The sequence below is a fragment of the Ixodes scapularis genome, unplaced genomic scaffold, assembly GCF_016920785.2.
Source record: "Ixodes scapularis isolate PalLabHiFi unplaced genomic scaffold, ASM1692078v2 PGA_scaffold18__7_contigs__length_3171195, whole genome shotgun sequence".
NCBI lineage: Eukaryota > Metazoa > Arthropoda > Arachnida > Ixodida > Ixodidae > Ixodes > Ixodes scapularis.
This window is the reverse complement of record NW_024609844.1, coordinates 886,883-909,127: the sequence shown is the minus strand read 5'-3', so window position 1 is coordinate 909,127 and position 22,245 is coordinate 886,883. Positions and strand designations below refer to the sequence as shown.

At 45.8% G+C, this 22,245-nt stretch overlaps 2 protein-coding genes across 3 annotated transcripts; one reads left to right on the top strand and one right to left on the bottom strand.

Annotated features, from left to right (window-relative positions):
- The first annotated feature begins 1,367 nt into the window (after positions 1-1,367).
- On the top strand, positions 1,368-2,043 carry LOC115312146. Its single transcript, XM_040210962.2, has 2 exons — positions 1,368-1,485; positions 1,760-2,043. Exons 1-2 carry the CDS (start codon positions 1,368-1,370, stop codon positions 1,960-1,962), a joined length of 321 nt encoding a protein of 106 aa, XP_040066896.1. The 3' UTR covers positions 1,963-2,043.
- A 9-nt stretch (positions 2,044-2,052) lies between these two features.
- On the bottom strand, positions 2,053-19,974 carry LOC115312145 (sterile alpha motif domain-containing protein 3-like). Of its 2 annotated transcripts, XM_040210946.2 has the most exons (8): positions 19,334-19,974; positions 13,709-13,858; positions 12,783-12,870; positions 11,906-12,064; positions 9,002-9,214; positions 5,347-5,518; positions 4,228-4,313; positions 2,053-2,584 (listed from the first exon to the last, which is right to left on the bottom strand). In XM_040210946.2, exons 2-8 carry the CDS (start codon positions 13,723-13,725, stop codon positions 2,294-2,296), a joined length of 1,026 nt encoding a protein of 341 aa, XP_040066880.1. In that variant the 5' UTR covers positions 13,726-13,858; positions 19,334-19,974; the 3' UTR covers positions 2,053-2,293. The 2 variants fall into 2 exon arrangements, with proteins under 2 accessions (XP_040066880.1, XP_042146015.1); XM_042290081.1 differs by lacking the exon at positions 11,906-12,064.
- Positions 19,975-22,245: the final 2,271 nt, after the last annotated feature.

The following is a 22,245-nucleotide window of genomic DNA, read 5'->3' as shown; positions in this document are numbered from 1 at the left end:
GCAGGAAACACGCTTCACTCATCTCCTTAAGCATATCTATTTACTAATTGGAAGCATGGCGGTCTAGCCCTTGACTGAACCACAGCAGTATTTCAGTAAGTGAAGCTCATTATGACATCAATTAGAATGTGTAAAATTGAACATTTATTGTGCCCTAAAAGACAAACGAAAAAAAAAATACAATGTATGCCATTCCTTGACATAAACAATGCTATCTGCCAACATGTAATGAAAAATATCACAGAAATCTCAAGTACAAAGAGAATTATAAAGTTTTGGAAAGTGACTAGGAATGAGGAACCCCCGTACAGATAAATTATACCTCACCTACAGGAGGTCGGCATAAGTTATACATTTAAAGACAGAAAAAGAAAACATGCCTCCATAAAACATTCTATCATTTGTTCTGTAAGCAAAATAAAAATTAACCTGATAATACTGTCGCGAAAAGTGCAATATCCACATAGAGGGTGTTTCACGAAAAGTGGACAAATTCGATATTGCGAAAACTATGGGTCGCAACAAAAAAAAGGCTTGTGTCATTCTGGTCCTGGACGAGGAGCCTAGTTAGGAAAATGATTAAAGTCCGGGATAATTAGATTGTTAATTATTTTTGAGTAACTAACTTTTTAATATTGTGTTTTAGGTTATGGTTTTAATTAGAAAATTGCTCAGCATCATTGAAAAACACTAGATCAACATATTGCACAACAACAGAAGGCGTGCACAGCATTTTACGGCTTTCTGAAAAACAGTACAAATTCGACGGGTTTTTAAGTTTCGTTTTGCAATTGGAGCACATCTCGGCCCCGATTGCACCGCGCCCCATGGAGAAATGGCGCAAGCAACCTCTGCTGCGATGTCCTTGCGCAACGCAGCAGAGGCTGGTTGCACCATTTCTCCACGGGGCATGGTGCCGTCGAGGTCGAGATGCGCTCCAATAGCAAACCGAAACTTAAAAACCTATCCCATTTGTGAGGTTTTTCAGAAAGTCGTAAGATGCTGCACGTGCCTTCTATTGTTGTGTAATATGTTGATCTAGTGTTTTTCAATGATGCTGAGCAATTTTCTAATTGAAACCATAACCTAAAACACAATACTAAAAAGTCAGTTACTCAAAAATAATTAACAATCTAATTATCCCGGACTTCAAAAGTTTTCCTAAATAGGCCTCGAGCCCAGGGCCAAAACGACACAAGCCTTCGAGCAGTTTTTGCAATATTGAATTTGTCCACCTTTCGTGAAACACCCTGTATAACCTCCCGAGACCCTGCGTCCACCAGTGTAAACATTGGGTTTTGAATTGTAAGAAGAAGAAAAAAAAAAAAAACTTCGTTGCACACAGAAAAGGACGCCTGTCCACCGTCATGGACGTAGTCTGTGCTGCCATCTGGAGGAGTGTTGAGCAAACAGCACTGAAAACTTGTTGCTTGCTGTTAAAAATGGCGACCTGCAGCACTCGCATGTTCTACGGGCGACGCCAAGGTATGTAATCAGTTTATGTGATTTACACAAACGGAGGCTGTGTTAATTTATATTTCTAGAGTTCTTGAAAGTTCACAGATGGTCACTAATGCTTAATATTTTCAACAGTATTAGCAAGGGTTATAGTAGTCCCTTGTCAAACTGTCTACGTGGGTGGACGCTGGGACCCAAAACTTATGACACGAATTTCGCGATGATCATGTTTTGCTCGCACCAATCTGAAACACTCGCGAAGTGAAAACAATTGGTTTGATTGATTGTGCTCGATTTTCAGGACTAACAAGTCAGGCTGATGCCATTTTAGAAAGTTTGTGCGGTGCCACAGGTTCCGCGCAAGAGAGTCAAGCCACTGCCGAACTCGCCAGTCCAGACGGCGCAGGCACTTCACGTGCCAAAGAAAGAAGACGTCAAGAATGCTACACAGTGCAGGAACCCTGGCTCCTCAAAGAAAACTCAGCACCATTGCACGTCCTGTGAAATCTACCTCTGCACTGAAACTGACTGGCACTGCTTCTTTGATTTTCGTACCAATAAATGAGCCTCATTTCTCTGCCGGTATCACTCCAGTTTTGCTATTCTTCCCAAAACCTATTTTGTAAAAATTAACTTATAAAATGTTGAATAAAATATGTGTTCATTTTCCTTACTTGAACTGTAAAGCCCCACTGTCCCGTGGGTGGACATCCATTTTTACAGAGCCTGCAAACTAACACCGTAAAAAAAAAAAAAAAAAAAAAAAAAGAAAAAGCTCAAACTGAACCGTAACGAAGCAGTTAATGCGCGTGTGGTTGAAGCACAAATCATTGCTTCAACCATGCACGTGCCTGCAAACTTTGTTTGAAAATTTAATTACCACTGCCCTTGGAGTTGTGTGGCTCATGCCGAGAAAAAGCCTCTCCAGAGTGACGAGCATGTTGAAGGCCTTCCGTTCATATTGTATACTGAACAACCAATAGGCTGCCAACAACATACACAGCCCCTCCTCGGCATTTGGAACGGAGAACAACCTCTCACGATCAACAACCAGGTGAAAGAAGTCTGCATCCTCTAAGTCTTGCCCGCTGTACAGGACACACGGTGTCGGTGGGATGTTTTCATCCTGCGTTAGGTAAAAGGAAAACGCACAACATATTTTAATGTAGAAGGCCAAAACATGTTTGCTCTTGTCAACTGCTATTATTCACTCCAGTTCAGGCCATGAGCATTGCTTATGTTTAAATAAGTAACCGGCATCTGCAACAATGTAAAATGAATGAGGAATTACAATTGGGGAAACATCACGACATGAAAATATTGCGATATAAGCTTAGAGATATATTTTAGTATCTCTATTTCAGTATGAAGATGCATTTGTGAAACCTATTTGCATTTCAATAGTGAGATACTTTTCCGATGCATTATGATACGCTGCTAGACTTATTTATTGTTGGAAATGAGTACAGGTCTGGAGATAAAAAAAAATAAAAGTCACGCCAAAAATCTGACGCATCACTGGTTCGTTTTCACCATGAGAGTGATTTTTTGCTTTGCTATCACATCTCACTTTTACAGTGGCCTGGTTTCTTTATGCGGACAGCAGCCTTCCTGTGTACATTTGAGGTTATTGTTTGGATAAGAGGACACCAACAAATGCACAGATGAGAAACAATACGTGCAGAAGGAAGAGAAGACAAAAAGCAGGGATGTTTGCGCAGACACGCTTTGTCAGGCAGTGTCATCGGTCGTCAGCGCTCATTGGGTGCAATAATGGGTTCTTATCGGTATCAGCGAACATAGCCAAGGGCAGACAAGTTTCAAGGAGAAAAAAGGGGGCAAACACCGACAGAAGGCAGGCAGCTCAGGTGCTACAATCTATGTCTGCCACGGACGCACCCTGCTTACCTCGCCACCCCGCATTTATGAACCGTACAGGGCTACCGACTGACCATAACGGTACATGCTATTATTTGTTCGTTGGCCAATGTTAATTTTTTTGCTTCCTCCTCTACACTAAAAAAACCCAAAGATGAAGGTTCCAGAAAACAGCAAACATAACAATGTCTCGTATGTAGTTGTATAAATTAATTTTCACGAGCTACATTTACATTTTATGTGCAGTCGCTGGCCATATCTCTCCCGTCCGAACACCAACCGGAGCAGTGAAAATCCAGCATGAGGCACGTTGAGCATGGCTGTGTTTTGGAAGCCAGACTATTAGGTTTTTGGCGTTTCAGCCATTGTACCCGAAACTTGGTTCGCCTCAAATTTTTACTTTATATCTCTGTAATTTAGGTGGCCATTATCTCTTGAGCGTTACAGAAGTATTTGGGGCCTGGTGGGCCTAATGTTTGGGACACCCCATTAACAAAAGGGGCCAGGTGAACAAGCTGCTATTGAACTGTTGGAAGCCAGTTAACACGCTACACTGTCTCTGTATTGAAAACCCTAGAAAGATCAGCATGCCTGCCACCTTCCAGCCTTCATTGGTTTTTCAGGACTTGTATTCATGTGCATTTCACATGTTTGTTTCCTTTGACATCAACATGGTCACTAATATGTATTCAGAAGGCTCCAATTCTAGCCCCTGCGGGCACTATGAAAAAACATACCGTGAAAACAAAAAAAAAACGAACACTCTACCCACAAAAAACAACAAAAAAACCTCTTTAGTTAGCATTTATTTAACCCTGCTACATTGAAGGTAGGCTGGAACTTTGTTCTTGCTAGCATCAACTTTCGAAAAAATATAGTGAAATAACTTACATCTTCTTGCACGAACATTAGGGGCAGTGATGTTGACTCCTTGACGTTCAGTGCCAAAATGCGCAGAGTTGCAACAGTCAGGATGTCTGAAAAACACCAACAACATTTGTGCAAGATATCAAATACATTTTTGTACTCTTCGTTGCACGTGTCCTGGACGGTTTCAGAAAAAAAATGTATGCATTGTTCTGCTTATCTTCCAGTAGGATCAGTGACAATGAGGGAACTTCAGACAAATACTAAGATGTTCACTTGGCCAAGCCTGTCCCCACTAAAAGAAAAGAAGGCAACACACCAGAACGACCTAAATGGGTGCAACATAATATTATAGATAAGCCATTGGACATGTCACCAAATGGTATGAAACAATTCAAATCACCACGGGGAAATAACCTTGGGAGTATGATACAAACTCCCAAAGTTATTCCCCATACACTGGTGTGCAGCCCAAATGTCTGTCCTCTACGGCCCTCCACCACGCTGCCTGCACCTTGGCAGAGGGTTCTCCTCTGCCAAGGCGCTGCGCATGTACAGCTGCAGCAGAAAAAGATTAGCACGAGCGACCAACGACCAGAGCGGCAAAATTGCAGCACGTAGCACTATTGTTTCCGAGCGCGCTGATAGCGAGAGTGCCAGTCACGTTCCATCTTTCAATACAGGGGAGGCCAGCACAAAGCAGCCCACCCTAAAGGCCGCATTTTGAAAGCTATAGTTTCGCTTACTTCTCAGCCGAGCAATGCGCCAACGTGGTTGCACACATAAACTCGGTTATTTTTTTTACAGTGGAGCTGTTAGCGGCTAGTTTCCCCAGGGTCGTGTCAGTCCTCAAATAACCCGATGACACAGAACTCTGGACAGCTACCGCCATATATAGGAGACGGCAGCAACCATCATAGATGGCCGCAACCTTTCCACTCTGGCTTGCCGACTAGCGATCGGCCATTACTTCATTCCCACCATAGTGCAGCTCCGCTAGTCTTCCTTCCTCAACAAAAGAGAAAGACTGAAAGTTTTTTGTTTGTTTTTTTACTATCTTTTCCCATGCATGCATTGAATGGTGGTATTTTATCGCTTGGTCGAAAAGCCTCCCTTGCGCAGCGGTTTTCTTACTGTACTCACGCCGTGTCCTGAGCCTCCCCAGATCCATGTGCGGTGCTGCTTGCAGTGTAAGTAGGACATGCTCCTGGCAGTCGATCGCCTTCTTTGTGGCCAACAGAACGATCTTGTCAATCCCTTTTGCGACTTTGTCGGCCAGGTTCATCTTCGTGAGCCTCTCGAAATCTTTAGCGAACTTCACAAAAGAAAATATAAAAATTGAAAGTTCAGGAAATATGCCACGGCATTTCTTTAATAAAATTTACAAAGAAATTGGCACTTGTTCATTAATTTAAATAAGGGAAACAAGAAACAACGCCTAAATTCAGATTTTACTGGCACTACCATTTACCGAGTCTAGGCCAACTCACCGAAAGCCAACTCATCGACGGTAAACTCGTCAGCAGCCCATTTGTCGAATAGGCCGAATCGTCATAAGGCAAATCGTCGAAGAAAAATTAGTCGAAGACGCCAACTGGTCGCCGCTGTTTCAAAGCCATAATATATAATTTTGTCCTGAAATGTTAAAGCAAATCCTGCCCTATAGTAATGCGTAATATCGCCGTATCGTAATAAACATCCAGTGCGCTCTTTCTTGTCGAAGATAACAACTTGCAGCTTTCTCCACTTTCACGGTGCAGTGGGGGACAGTTACTACGTCGCGTGTGCATCACTGTGGCACGTGTGAGTTTGCTTGGCCTACCCGTCCACGCTGCTTCGCGGCAACAGTCCGCAGCGGCTCATTACAAAAAGTAATAAAGAAAACTAGCAAAAGGACAATCCCGAAATTTACATTTCTAAACTTGTCTCAAGGTACTGTCCTAAAACCTAAAAAGACCGCTATCCCTAGTCCAAACACAAATAAAAATTTAGATCAAAAGATAACAAGGAACCATGAACTTTTACCTGGGACCGTCATTTAACCCATTCGAGGAATCGGCCTCGAATGGGTTAAATGACAGTCCCAGGTTGCCTTTCGACAAGTTGCCTTTTGATGAATTGTCCTACAACAAATTGGCCTATACTACGAATTGACTGTCGATGAGTCGGCTTTCAGCGAGTTGGCCGAATCCCCCATTTACCACAACTTGAAGGTGTGGGAAGGGCTTTAGGAACAAACATACGAACACACAATACGCAAGTTTCTTTTTTTAGTAACATTATTTTTTTTAACTTCCCTTTGCTTCTGAAGTTCTTAATATGTCTATTGACTCGCCAAGCAAGTCTTGCAAGAGTGCAGAGAAATAATTGGTACTACAGACATCACGCTGATGAAATATCAAACCTTCTTCTTCACATGCAATCTCTTACTCTTTTCTTTCGGACCCTCGAGTCCTTTTCATGCAGTATGGCATAGAGTTGATAGGATCTCCAAACCTGGCCTGTGAACCATAGCTTCCAACTAAGTCGTTGGTCGCTGCATTAGCTAGGATGTTGCTAACACTCAACAGGCTCCCTCGCTTGGCTGCTCTGCCTTGAAATCGCATTGCCTTGTCGCCTGTCTCCTCTTAATCCGGTTTTTCATTTCCATTACCTATTTTTATCTGTACCACTGTATTTTTTATTGCTTATAAATGTTTCTATTCTCTTCTGCACACGCCGCTTCGCGTGTCGTTCCGCGGGTGAGTACTACCATTGCTACTGATTCCTATCGTGCTGTTAGCTGTTCATTTTTGGTTCATTTGACCCAGGTGTAGTCGAGAGGAGCCGTTTATGAACACCCGCACCCATGTCATAGGGGTAGGCAGAGCTCTGAATCAACAATCACGACGCGAGAGCCGAGTGCGGTGCGAGTCAACAAAGCGAGTGCAGGTGGCTCAATCGCACTCGGCTCTCGCGTCGCTTAGTTGACTGGCACTGTAGCATGTGCCTTCAATACCGCTTACTTGAGTAAGATACAGCCCGCCGCTTTGCTGTCACGAATCATTTGTCTGAATGCCTGCGAAACCGTAACACTGTTCGGCATGTCCAACTTTGCAGCGCCTCACAACTGCACGCAGTTGTCTTCACCCAAACGCTTCGCAGGACGCTGTCTTTTGGGAAGCAGTGCCAGGAAACATGCCGTCCGCCGGCAGTACTGTTTGTACAGCCTGGCACACAGCAAACTGTACTATGAGGGCATGTTACTGCTGAAAGTGACCTAAAGAAATAAAATACCTTGAGCTGACATCTTGACTAGAGAAATAAAATTATCGAAGGAACTACGAGTTTCAAGATGACTGCCTGGGAGACAGCACACCTCTGCACTTGAAAAGGGGTGCTTTTAACTGACAACCGCTTAGCAAGTAGTTTAAGAAGGCATACTATAAGCGCACACAAGCCGCGATGTTGGGCCGCCCGGCGCTTGCGAAGGGCTCGCGCCGCTGAGCGCAGTTTGTCAGGCACCGCAGCGTTGGATATGACAAACGGTGCTACGGCTTTGCAGGCATTCGGACAAATGATTCGCGGCAACTTATCTCTGCACTTGAAAAAGGGCGTTGGCAAATGACAACCGCTTAAAAGAAAGATTATGAAGGCATGCCATAGGCACATTCAAGCCGCGACATTGAGCCGTCGGCATTTGCAAAGGGATCGCACCGCAGCGCGCAGTTGTCAAACGCCACAGCGTTGCATATGCCTCAGCTTTGCAAACATTCGGACAAATGGTTCGCAGCGACAAAGCAGCTTGCTGTATCTTGGTCAAGCAAGCGGCACCCGAAGGCATACGCTGCACTGCGAGTCAACGGAGCAGGCGCGGGCGGCTAAATCACAGCGCACTCTGCTCTCGCGTCGCAATTCTTGATTTAGAGTCTGCCTACCCCTATGACATCTGCGTGGGTGTTCATAAACGGCTCCTCACGACTGCACGCGGGTCAAGTGAACCAAAATGAACAGCTAACAGCACGACAGGAACCAGTAGCAACGATAACACTCACCCGGAGAACGACACGCGAAGCGGCCTGTTGTTCGTCAGCACTCCCGTCGAAAAAGGCATAATAAAGACAAAAACTATATATATGCAAAAAATACTGCGCACAGAAGAAAATAGAAACACTTAGAACCAATAAATATACACTTGAACATATAAAAATAGGTAATGAAATCAAAAAACAAGATTATGAGGAGACGAGCGACGAGGCAATGCGATCTCAAGGCAGAGTGGCCAGGCCAGGGACAGTCTCTCCCACAATTCCTCGCGCGCGGGCCAGGGCGCTTGGGGGATTTCGCAAAAGGGCTATTGAACGAGGAAATGCACAGAATGCGTCCGGTTCTCTGTGCAACTTTTTTTTTCCTCAATAATCTTATTAACAGCTTTTTAGAAGTCACAAAAAAAGGGTTTCATCTTTTTGCTATTTTTAATATTGACTGTGTGCCTTCAATGACCCACGACTTTGATTAAATTTGGTGGTTGTGTCTAAACCTTAGAAAACAGCCCGTGATCACAAAGAGAGAGAGCGCAACTCGAACCGGCCAGTTCTCGTGGCGGTCCTCGGGCGGAAAGAAACTGAATTTTGAGCCTCAAATTCTGTTCTGGGCAGTTGGGTTCTCATAAGCCATGTACAACTAAAAACATCGGCGAGCATAAACACCCTGTCAGTGTCCCTTCAATAAGAGTTTCTGTATTCAAACAAGAGTACAAAAAAAAAGTCAACAACACCTTCGTATTCAATAAAGCGGAAGAGTAGCAGCAATGACTCACTCGCTGAGAGTCCATCAGGTATGGGTACCTTGTCCTAACAGCATCAATGCCCATTTGTGCCATGTCAGAGAGCCTCTTCCTCGCAGTGAGAGTCATCCTTTCATGGATTCCTTTTTCATCAGGAGCTGCCTTTCGTCCTTCTCGTATAAGCCATTCCTCATGGGCGATCAGGCTGGCTTCGTCCTCTCCAGCCAAAGCCGAAGCAGTGATGTTCTTGAGAGGCATGATCGAAAGGGCGCGATTTAGACATGAATATTCATTAACAGAAGGACAACAACTGACTACCTTTTTAGTGCTTGATGCTCTTAGCATGCCAAAATTTCTGATAAGGTAAAATTGAATTCAATCATTTGACCTAACATTGCCCAAGGCATTACCCTACGGGAGCACAAACAGTAGAAAACACACAATATAAAAAAGGAAACAGTCCAGATAAAAATATATAACATATTTCCTTGCACCTTGCTCAATAAATGCACCCCCAACTTTGTATCACGAGGTGGGAACGTTCAAATTTTTTTATGCGCCACTTTGAGCGATAAACAGCTAGACGATCATGGGAAGGAACGACCTCCATCTCCAGGTGGCCAAGCCAAGCCGGGGTCGTGGGAAGAAATGAACCTTCCGCCATTTTGCAATAAGCTTTTTTCCGAATCGGGGCGGCCCCTGGTGAGGAGATGCCAAGAAATGAATTCCGGGTACTAGCGGGCCATTTAGTTCCGGCTTCAGATATTTGCCATGATTATTGTGTCATAATGGAACTCGCTACTTCATTTTCACAACTGAGACATCCCACAAGTGTAAAATACCATAAATGTCGCCAAGCAATTAAAAAAACACTGGCCACTATTTTATTGGTTTCGAGCATGCCAGGTTTTAAGCAAAAAAATTGCAGGTGCCTTGGTTGATGTTTTACGCGAGAGAAACTTCAGCATACTTGCGATTGCACATGTTTCGTCGCGCAAGCAGAGACAACGCCTGTTCGACTGAAACCATGTCACTCAGCTTCGCAGCCAACTGTTCCGAGCGTGCAACGCATGCAATGTTGCATGGCAGGATTTTTGAAAGTTGCCTATAGACCTTTCAAGCGGCAGTCTCGAACGAAGCGATTTACAGCAGGCATCCCTGGTTTTGAGAGGATAAGTCAGTGTTGCCAGACTGCGCTGAGCTGTGGAGTTTCTCGTCAGTGGGCTGTGGCAGCCTGCGTGGGCACACTTTCGGACGCTGGTGGAGGCTAAATTGCCGTGTTCTATTTTTCTTTTGTATTCTATGGCAAATAGAATTTCTCGGGGTTTTTAAGAATGCTCTGTACTATTTTTGAGAACAAAAACAAAGCAACGAAAGCTGTTTTGGTGAGTCCGTGAGCGACAGAACGAATGCAACTGGGATGTTTGTTTTATTTTATGTTGGTCTTTTTACGGCACCATACACTCCGCCTTGTCAATCTACAAAGATCTTAACCGTCAAAAATATTTGACCGCACAGGATATTCAAACTGCATAGATTTACTCGCCCACAAAATGAAATTCAACGAGTCTCATCAATCGAACAACATATATTGTACGTACCCCACAATGCCGCGTTATCCGAACAGGATTTGAGAAAGGTCTCAAATAACACAGCATATCCAATAAACAGTGTCGACGATAGTAACTTCACGACGATCAGACGGAATCCGGCGTGTTTTGGGCACATGTAGAAGAGAGCTGCTTTTTTGCACAGCTTCAAAGCAAACACTCCGGACCCGACCCTATCAGCTATTTTTCGCGAAGACTCGGAACACAAGTCGGGAAGGCTTTCTGGAGATTATCTCAACGGAAATAATCCTTCAAGAATGTCGAACTGCCTCCGTCACGACTCGCGAGTTGCTTGACGTTCACTCTCTTCGTTTGTTTCCTGCGAAGGCCGAGCAGGCTATGAGCCCTGGTATTCCCTGGTTCTCACAGTGCATGATATCACACAAAGGGTAAGCATCCTAAACAGGCAAATAAAGTAAAAATTTCCAAGAAAAGTTGGCGAACTCTGAATGCACAATGCAGCTGGGGAGTCATGCTGACCGGGTTTCCACAGCTCAGGCAGGTGGCAGAAATTTATGGCTGGTAGGGGCCGCTTGGTTCGCAAAATGGCGGCGGCCAGAGAGCTTTTTCTGCAAATGTCTATAGCTTATGGTTGCCCCAACAGCACGATCGTGGGGTTTCCACGATGGTTTCATACATTAGCTAACATGCGGTTTGAAGATTAAGGTTTTCAAGTATGCTACTGAACATGGCCGTCGCACAACAGGAAGAAATTGTAGTGTTAACGAAGTCTTGAAGATTGCTCATGTGCAAAGCTCTTTGGCGATGTGCAAGGAGCTTTACGTGCCAGTGATCTCGAAAACCATAGTGCGACAAGGGTAGTACTCTTTCTGCTCATTAGAGTGCTGCATGTTCTCAGATCTTATGGACATTGTGAGACAAGGACCCAAGAAGAAGGACGATTGCAGGAGGCTCCACTGGTTCCAAATCACTGATTGACACTTAATGGAAGCTCGCCTGGGATCTTGAGAGCTTCCAGGTGAGCTCCAATCTCAGGTGAGCTTCCAGTGAGTGCCAACCATCGAATCGGAATGAATCGAGCTCCCTGCCATCATCATCTTTCCGAATCCTTTCCACTCGAAAGCATTTCATGCTTCCACCTACTCGCGGAGACGGGATAAACCATTGTAGTTTTCCCGATTCGCGTTATCTGATTGATGGAAGCGTTTCGTTGATTTCTAAGGCAGACACTGATGAGTAGAAAGAAAACCATGCGTAGATAACAATTTGATCATCCACTATGCAGACACGATATCCGCATCCGAACCACATCAGCAATTTTTGATCTTCCAAGTTTATCCCGGAAAGTTTAAACATTGCCCCTCACCAGCTTAATCTTTTTTTGCCGCTTCAGCTGTGTGGCTGCACCTCCATCATTTGGTCTTTTTGATCCAAATTTTGCACGGTTTTCAGCAACCCGGACGTCGTCTGAAAGGCGACGTCTTTCATTTTTGAACTTGTACCGCAGTGCTACTCTCCACGAGTCCTGTAAAATAAAGAAATACCACAGCTTGAACAACTATCTAAATTTAAATTTAGGTCCAGCCATAGCATTTTTGCTGCGATATCAGTTATTGGGAGCCTACCAAGGGAATCGTTCCTGCGCCAAGGAATGAAATTATGGCGTCCAGCTATACTCTTTTCACCTTTGAGCTGGGGAGAGCTTTCTTTTTCACTAAAGCACCAAGGTAAAGGAACAAACGCGACTGACCCGTTTCCCACCCCAACCCAGACAACTATTTTTGGAGATGACCGAGGATTCTATGCGGATTATCTCTGGGAGGGGGGAGAAGAATGTTTGCAAAATCGCGTTGAGGGCAGTTCGACGTCCATCACTTCCTTCGTTTCCCATGAATGTCGAGCAGAAAAGCTTGAATGGCAGGCACTTACCAGTCTTATATATCACAATGGAAGATAACACAGAAAGGGTATGCAGCACTCATAAAAAAAATTAAGTGGGAACTTTCAAGAGGGGCGAGAAAACGTTGAATGCAAAACCGCCAAAACAGGTAGAGAACCGCACTGAGCGGGTGTTCACAGTCCAAGAGGGTGGCAGAAAATTTCTAGCTGATAGAGGGCCAGCTGCATCAGCATCAGCAACATGGCGGCGGCCTAGGAGCGTTTTTTGGAAAGATGTATAGAAGCACCAATGCTAAGAATTGATCGCAGCTATTATTATAAACGTGCAAAAGAAATGTGCTTACTGATCCAGTTCCTATAACATCTTGGAGCTGAGGGTACTTGTCAGTTAGTAGCTGAGTGACCTTGGAGTAAAAGTGCTGAGATGGGAACCTGCAGAAAAGTCGTGCCCATTCTTATGGCTCAACAATCTCTAATATTATAACCCACATTGTGAATCAATAGGTCCCGTATGCAGACTGAGCCTACGCGAGGAAGATGCAAGGTATTGTTCAGATGGTAAACAGTGCATCAATGTTTTAAACATGCCAATGACCCCCAATCGATTATAACTAGTCGCACCAAATTTTCAGATATTTAAAAAAAAAAGGAATATCTACACATTTTCCGCTTAGCAAATTCTTGTAATATGAATTTCGACAAAGAGACATGTTGTCCTATTGAAGGAAAACGAGCAAGTTACTTAAAGCTTCCATTAATTTTACACACCAGCAACACATACACCTGTAAATACAGCGAGGGCATGGATTGCTTCTAGCAAATGACAAGAAGTGACCTAACTAACCAAACATTTCTCTAGCCTGAACTGACTAATTTCATTTTTGGCGCAGCGGTCTCGACCAAGAAGCCTAAAATTCAGCACAAAGATGCACTTGTGAAACAACGCAAATAAGCCATCAATCTACTATGTTTACCACTGCACAAAATTTGGCAAGATAAGGACCAGAAAGAAGCAACCTAGCTTTTTTTCCGAATTACTTTTTTTTTTTTTGTATACAAGGAGGGTTAGAGGGATTAAACCCACTTCAAATATATTGCAAAAATCAGTTTCACCTGCTTCGATACTGTGATTTAAGACATAGGTTTAGCTGGATACAGAAAGATACAGCAAGACAAAGGTTGACCGGTGCCCACAAAGAAGTCACCCATGAAAGGAACTGGAAATGATGAAGCTAGGAATAAGTCCGAATTTTGAGACCACCTTACTTACACTGTTATGTTCACCATTGCACGAAAGAGGAGCTCCACAATCTTTCGGAATGATGAAGATGTCAGAGGTTTGCCAGAGATGATCGTATCATGGAGAGCTCCAAGCTTGGGGAAAATGAAGGTGTTCCCATCGTCGTCTGAACACGAAGGCCTAAAAATAGTGCAATTATTTTATAAGAAAATGATTATTAAAAAAAAAAGAAAAAAAATTTTGCTATGTAGAAGCATATAAAAAAAAAAAAAACAGAAATACAATAAATATGTTATAGGCGTCTCACATGCTTTTTCTCAACCTCATTTTAAAGCGATAGCTGTTATGGGCTCTTCACCCCGCTTTGAAATGATGGTGTAGAGAAACCGTCGTCGATATTGATGAATGCTCTAAAACATTTGTTACACTTTGCCGCTGCCAGGGATCGAACTATGGGCCTACTGTGTGTGAGCCAAGTGCTTTACCACCTGAGCTATCAGCTGTGTTCCCTGAATAAACTGCATGTGGTGAGGACACATGCGTGTATCAGTCTTGTGAAGCGCCCGTGTTCCTCCCAGGCACTTAGCCAGGGTCTTGTTTCGGAAGAGGGAGGGAGGGAGGGAGGGGGGGGGGGGGCAGAGGCCAAATGCTGTATGAGGGGGAGGAGGGAGAGGAGGCCCCAGCAAAATGGAAGATATTGGGGGGGGGGGGGGGAGGGGGCCGGGCCCCATGGGCCCCCCTGGATACGTGCCTGGTTCCTCCATTGCCCAGGGAACGCAGCAGAACACAATGGTCCATGTACGTGAGATGCGTCAAAGAATTATCTTCATTTTATAAAACCTTGGTCGCAAGCCGTCGCAGTAAGGAGGTAGCCCATCAATCTATACGAACGCCAAACACACCTTGCTACTAGACCCCTGTCGTCTGCGTCACTGTCCGCCGTAGACCCTGGCAAGTTTCTTGGCCTTATTTTTTACAGAAAGAGAGCTACGCTTTCTAATTTTACAAAAGGAAAGCGACATGTGAAATACACCTCTGACAAAAAGTCTAGATTGCTACGTGCAGGTGTCGATTTCTATGATCCATTTTATATCGATCCTGGTGACTTGGACCACCCTATACTTTGGTCTACGTGCTTGAGTGCAGGCGAACAATCACACTGAACTTCTCATCAGTTCCCTTATCTCTCAAGGTGCTTCTTTACAAAACGCTCGTGCGCTCTAAGCTGGAATATGCCTCTTGAATTGGGAACCCTGGCATTAACGTGTTGATATTGGCTTTTGAAGCAATTCAGAACAGATCTGTTTGTTTCATCCTTGCTAATTATCACTGCACTGCCAGTGTAACATCAATGAAAATAAGTTTGAACCTACCTAACCTTGCATTACGTGGAAATCTTAACAGTGTGTCTGTTCCACAAAATTTATTACTATAATCCTCTGCTATGTGACAAGTTACTGACACCTCTTTACATATCATAATTTCTTGACCATCCACAGATGGGCATTCCTCAATGTAACACTACAACTTTTTATAATTTATTTATACCTCAGACGACGGTCTTATGGAATCACCTTCCAGCATCTGTGGCATCCATATCCGATTCCATCGCTTCTAAACGATGCCTTAACAGTGTTAACTTTTAGCATTTCATTATTATGTATTTTTTTCATTCTTAAGATTGTCGTTTGTTTGCTTTTGATTGTTGTTTGTTTGCTTTTGATGTCTCCTTGTAACACACTCCCCTCTGCAATGTCCTCAGGCCCTGAGTAGGGTGACCATATTCCTCAAGGTAGAAAACGGGACATCCCAGCGGTAAAGGGGGGGGGGGGGGGGGGGGGGGGTACTAAAGTTTGAGAAAAAATGTAATTAAATTCTACATGCGTGCTATTCCTACATGATTCTACATCCGTGCTATATCCAGTAACTAAAAAAAAAATATTTCTACCGTCCTCGCGAAAGAAAAAGTGTTTGTGGGCAAGAACAGTCCTAAATTTTACTCTCTGGGTAAATATTGTAAAGTACCTACGGTTAGTTTTGTAAAATATACTTGCAACGAATAGGCATAGTTGCAGTTTGCTTCTACTCGCTTGGTGCCAATTTTGAAACTATGTACTTCTGCGAAAACGGGACATGATTCTATATTGGGATAAAAAGACGGGACGGCAGAAATGGACCTGAAAAACGGGACTGTCCCGGCCAAAACGGGACGTCTGGTCACCCTAGCCCTGAGGGTCTGAAGATGAAGATGCTCAGGAGCATCTTCAACTTCCTTCATCAGTAAACAGAAGTCCGCCATTAGTGTAGCACATATGGCGTTTTCAGATGATGATGATAGTGATCAAAGTGGCCAGACTGAATTCCGGAAAGGGTCTATTGTAGTTTTAAAGGTGGCCATTAATAAAAGCCAACCCAATTGACACGGTTCCCGAAAAAGCAACAGGCTTTGAGATATTCATCTGTTAATTTTTCCTTTTTTTGCTTAACCCTTTAAGCGCCAGCCAGTTTTCGAAAAAATGTACCCAAAATTCAAATTTTTTTTATAGCACACTTTGATAGAAGAATTCTTCCTTATTTCAAGCATGTAAGACATGGGTATAAAAGCTTAACAACTGAAAACCAAAATTGATCCAATCTTAGGCCATGTGAGGCAAAAAAATTAAAAATGGGAACCGAGACCGCTTGCTTTGAAGCGGTCCTTCATGAGCAACAACACCGGCCAGATCTTGAGAAGTTTTTGACGAGCTTGCCCCACTTTACCAGCATCATCTCCATTATTCGCAAAGTGGAAAAACTTCGTGAGCAAAATAAATCTGCTCTTACTCATCACCTCCCCAAACACTAGGATTTCAATCACTGTGCGCTTTGACCAATACCACTCGACAACTGGCTTGTCTACTATTTCCTGTAGAAGCAGCAGGGTGAAGAAGACTCATTTCTGCTTCCGTCACCGGTTACCACGCCTTCATTTGGGATCCCCTTGAGATCAGCGCGGTCGCCAAGTGTTGATCGGCATAGGTACCTCTTTGCCTCATTGACGACCAGAGTCATTATGTCTGGCTTAGCAAGAGTTACAAGTACCCAACAGCATTGAGGGTGTCGTGTTCGACGAGCGACGTGTCGACGGGTGTCGTGACGCCCGGCGTGGCAATAAAGGGAAAGCGGGGAGGGGCTCATGGAGGATTTGTCGTGTCCACACTTTTCCAGTCTCGCGCCGAAGCATGGACCTCATCGCCGCTAAGGTCCGAGTCACTTGAGCTTTCAAACTCTTCCGCGGACTCCCCGCTTCCGTCACTATCGTCTAGCGCAAAGTCATCATCATCCAAACTACAGGGTGAAACAAGGAGACGGCAGGCTCTTTAAATCGACCGGAAAATTCGGTTTCTTAACCTATCGCGCTACGACTTTGTTCAACGTTGCCCACAGATGGTGCATTTTTTTTGTAAAATTTGCAAAGAGCGAACTTACCTGAGGAAAAAGTAAAGAAAGAAAAAGGCTTAGCTCCTATGGAAACGCAGCGAAGCCACCGGTCTTCAAACAACACGGCGCCGGTTAGCACGGGACACAAGAGATGGCGCAACGAACGCCGTCAACGAACGAGCATACGGCGTCGAGAGCCAGCGTCATTAGCAGACAATCTTTTCGACTCAAAAGCGACGCGCGTTCCGCAGGCGGCGACAGTCGCAGAAACAAAAAACAGGCGCAGTAACAACGAAGAACTGCAGTTCCTTGTCTGCTAAATACGCCGGCTCTCGAGTCTCGGCGTCGTCTGCTCGTTCGTTGGAGGCAGTTGGCGTCGCGACCGCTTGCGCCACCTCTTGTGTCCCGTGCTAACCGGCGCCGTGTTGTTTGAAGACCGGTGGCTTCGCTGTGTTTCCATAGGAGCTAAGCCTTTTTCTTTCTTTACTTTTTCCTCGGGTAAGTTCGCTCTTTGCAAATTTTACAAAAAAAATGCACCATCTGTGGGCAACGCTGCACAAAGCCGTAGCGCGATAGGTTAAGAAACCGAATTTTCCGGTCGATTTAAAGAGCGTGCCGTCTCCTTGTTTCACCCTGTAGAAAACTCATCATCAACTAAAGAAACGCGCTTCCGACTAGACGAGCGATGCATGTCACCACTCGAAAGAGACGCCATTTTTAAAAACCCATGTTGCCGGAGGAGCATGATAAATTCTCAAAATGATGCAAAAATTAGCGAAATTCTGGTTCGCTTTTTCTCCTGCTGGCTAGCGGGAGAACTATTCTCAACACAAAAAAGTGAAAGCCGTTTACAAATCCCTGTAACGCCGAATTGGAGCGCAGCTCTTGAGGAGGAGGAGTGAAGGGTACTGAGGGGAGGGTAGACCCCTCCCCCTTCTCCTCCTCCTCCCCTCATTCTTTAATATGCTCCGGGGGGGGGTGTCACGTGACTTCGGGGAGGGGGTCACGTGACCTCGGGGAGGCGTGACCTGGGGGTGACCTCTAGGCCACGTGACCCCAAAGGTGACCCCCACGTGACCTTGGGGTCACGTGACCTGGAGGGGTCACGTGACCTCGGGGGGTCACGTGACCTCAGAGGGGTCACGTGACCTGGGGGTCACGTGACCTTGAGATGACCTCGGGGGTCACGTGACCTCGGGGGTCACGTGACCTTGGGGAGGCGACCACGTGACCTCGGGGGTCACGTGACCTCAGAGGGGTCACGTGACCTTCAAAGGGTCACGTGGGGTCATCTTGGGGTCACGTGACCTTGAGATGACCTTGGAAGGAGTCCCGTGACCTCGAGGGGTCACGTGACCTTCACGGGGTCACGTGGGGTCACGTGACCTTCAGATGACCTTGAGAGGGGTCACGTGACGGGGGTCACGTGACCTTCAAAGGATCACGTGGGGTCATCTTGGGGTCACGTGACCTTGAGATGACCTTGGAAGGGGTCACGTGACCTCGAGGGGTCACGTGACCTTCAGGGGGTCACGTGGGGTCACGTGACCTTGAGATGACCTTGGGAGGGGTCACGTGACCTTGGGGGTCACGTGACCTTGGGATGACCTTGGTTACGCCGACGCCGACGGCGACGGCGACGGCGACGCCGACGCCGACGGCGACGCCGCTCAAGCCGGGAACGGGCCCCTAAGAGCTGAGCTCTAAAATAGACTGGACGAGCGTGCCTCGTCGCTGGCACTACAGACACGGGCTGAAACGAGCGGATGAGCCACACTCATCCTTGGCATTTGCGGGACGAACTCCGTGGACGAGTCAGACTCGTCCTCGGCGTCTAAAGGGTTAACTCAAAACCACACGCTGAAAGGTGCACCTGATTATGATGCAAAAAAAAAAGTGACGCCCGTGTTTCATGCCCTTCGCCACTATCTCGATAGACAGCGTGTCTGCTGGAGGCGCCGGCGTCACACTTGCTGGATAGTGACGGACGTACAGAAGTGACAGGACGCTTTTCTACCAATCATAATCAGGCACCAAGCTCCACAAACATACAGTGAAGGCGGCATTAACATAGCTATCACCATTAAAAAATTTTTAAAGAATAAAAAATTAAAAAAACGCTCGTATAGACACAGCCTATCACAGTTGTGATTATATTCCTAGTAATAAACCGTTTCTTTTTTTTTTTTTTCATTAATGCTTGATATACCTTGAACTTGTTGCAAAACCAAATACCTGAGTGGAAGATGAGCCTGGCCCACCCTCTGGGACAGTTACAATGGGCAGGAGAGTGATTTTAGCCATGTCATGTATTTCGTCGTCCGCAGCAAGGTCAGTGTATTCTTCAAATACCAAATCCAGCATCTGTAAAATGTATGCGCATGGACTAGCTTCACATATATCTAACCCAAAAATATTTTTATATAGTTAGTAAATCAGCTCCAGAGGCACTTAGCTTCTTTTCAGTTCTCATATGTGCTGGCTCAAATCAGTCCTATTCAATGAAGAGTAAAGGCTATAGGCACGAGCTCGTGCACGTTGACCGGAAATGGCCATACGCACGACGTGGAGAGCTTACTGTAAATATTGTCAAATGCCCTACAAAAAAAAAGTAAAAAAAAAAGAGGTGTCTAGCGTTACGTCCAACGCTGTGGCTAGCGTTACGTCCAGACAGAGCACTGAAATGGATATGCCTAACCTTCTCCCCCACCCTCCTCTCTCGCCCCTGTGAACCTAGGGAAGGCGGCGATTTGGACGTACGGTGTGGCTAGCGTTCCAGACGGAACGATAGCTGCTACTAGAGTTCCGTCTGGAACGCGGAGCTAGAGCTCGTGCCATTTGGGTCACCCTTTTCCGACGGCGCGTGTATCATTGGGGGGCTCGTTAACACCCCCCCCCCCCCCTCCCCTGCATTCACGCCACTTCGCGGCGACAGTATGCGGCTGCTAATTACAAAACTAAGAGGGAGTTTTCGTAGACCATGTTTCGTTCACCGCTAAGCCCTCTGCAACGAAGAAGCCGCTACTGCGCCTGTGCGCCCATGCCCTTGACTGTAGAGTTCCGACATCATAGCAAGCTGCGTAGGGCATTGCGGGACGGCGAAAACGGTCTATGAAAACTCCCTATTAACCCACTTAGCCCTCCGTACACGCCGCCCAGCCAGCAACCCAAACCCGCTATGCCCTATTGCACCTCCGGCCATTTAGTTCAGCGAAGTTTCGTCGACAACATGCCTTCATGTCTTTCAGAGATAATTGTAAAAGAGAAATGTAAATACCGACAAAAAAAAATCGAGAAGAAAAAAAAAGAAGTAAACCCACACTGCGGTTCGAACCCGGGCCCGCTGCGTGTAAGGCAGACACCTTTCCACTACACTACACCACCACTTCAGAAAGGATAAAGCCTACGGACTCCGGAGTGCACTTCAAACGGAAATGGCTATACGCACTCCGCTAGTCTCATATAAAAGGAATAGTCACAACAACTCATTCTTTTAAGCGGTGGCATAGCGTAGTGGTTAAGGTGTCAGCTTCGTACGCTAGTGGACGTGGGTTCGATCCGCGGTGGTCCCACTTTCTTTTTGTTTCGTTTTCTCAAACATTTTGTTTTGTCGAAGCATTTGGCAATATTTACCTTTTTTTTTTTTTTTTTTTTTTTTTTTTTTTTTTTTTTTTTTCCCCCCCCGGTGAACACTAAAAGATTCGTTGCCGACGAAACTTCGCAAAACTAAATGGTACGGGACTCCCTTTCCTGATGCGATCGGGGACAGCGGGGCTTGGGTTGCCGGCTGGACGCCGCGAAGCGGCGTGTACTGGTTACGTTTTGTAATTAGCAGCCTCACACTGTCGCCGCGAAGCGGGGGGAACGCAGGCGGGCTCCCCAGCGATACACGTGCCATTCGAAAAGGGTGACCCGAGCGGCATGAGCTCTCCGCAGAGTGCGTGTAGCCATTTCCGTCCGAAGCGCACTCCGGAGTGCGTATAGCTTTACTCCTTCAGAAACTAGCCTTCAACATTTGCTTTATACGAGACCCAACTTGGACGTTACTTTAGTGGCGACCATCGTTCCGCCTGGACGGAACTCTAGACACTTCCTTTTGGATTACAATGTCGCTTGCTCCCGTTGCTTTCATGCGGATTGCCTCGTCGCGCGAGTGACCGAGCGACAGCGAAGCGGGTTCACCGACGCTTGCCTCGTCACTCGCCAAATCGCTTTCATGCGGTCTATACTTTACTCTTCGCGCTAAAACGTCATTTCCTCATATAACATGTACCCTTTCCAAGATAGATTCGAAGATGACGGTGGTTTAGGCGGTTAAAATCTTATCACTTCGATATTTTTTTCTGGATTAGGTGGTTCACAGCTTCGCAGTTCGGTGTCTTCTCTATCCTTCGTTTACTTAGCTTACTGTGACCTGCTACAGTTCGAGCACGGGGAAAATGTCAACAGAAACGAGGCACTTGCCTGAAACCTGACAGAAGACAGTTTGATGGAGTTCCCAAGAACGGGGCACGTAGCCACCGCATGTTTCAAAGAGTTTACCGATCCATCCTCGAGCTTGAAAGACCTGGCAGCCTTTAGGTGAGGCACGGTGACCAGACACCGCACGGGCGGCATTGTCGAACGCTGCTAAAGCCACGCGAGCAGCTAGGCGCGAAAATACTGACATTCGTTTGGCTCGTCAACTCGGTAAACTCGCCAACCGTCATTCGTCACCACCGCAAGTAACGCGCCAAACAGAACAAAGGAACGATAAGTGGGTGAAGGCTGTGGGTGGATAGATGGCTGAACCGATGGTTAATGGTGTATATGTGGCAGCTTGCGCCACCTAGTGTAGCTTAAGCACACAATATATTCCGGAAAATACTTGAGGAACAAACCGCGCCAAAACTAAGAATTTAAACAAAAACACTTTACTATTCGTAAAGACAGGGGACGGGAGAACACCATCTTTCAATTTTCAACAAACAAATGATTTATTGCCGGACGCTTCTCCTTCGGAGTTCCACTACAGGAGAGGGAAAGTTAAAAGGAGGGGGAAGGGGAAGGGGGCGGACAAGACAAGGCCCCGGGAGAAAACTCGGGGAAAGTAAAGCGGTAAAGCGCAGAGACAGCGGGAAGGAGGGGGAGGAAGGAGGCATCCCGAT

Bases quoted from the DNA above. Each gene is read 5' to 3' on its own strand.
- LOC115312145 (XM_040210946.2), bottom strand. The intron at 12,065-12,782 runs GTAAGCACATTT...TTTATTTTACAG, and splicing joins ATGTTATAGGAACTGGATCA to GACTCGTGGAGAGTAGCACT. The intron at 4,314-5,346 runs GTGAGTACAGTA...GGTGTTTTTCAG, and splicing joins GGGGAGGCTCAGGACACGGC to ACATCCTGACTGTTGCAACT.
- LOC115312146 (XM_040210962.2), top strand. From the start codon at position 1,368: ATGGACGTAGTCTGTGCTGCCATCTGGAGGAGTGTTGAGCAAACAGCA. The intron at 1,486-1,759 runs GTATGTAATCAG...CTCGATTTTCAG, and splicing joins GTTCTACGGGCGACGCCAAG to GACTAACAAGTCAGGCTGAT.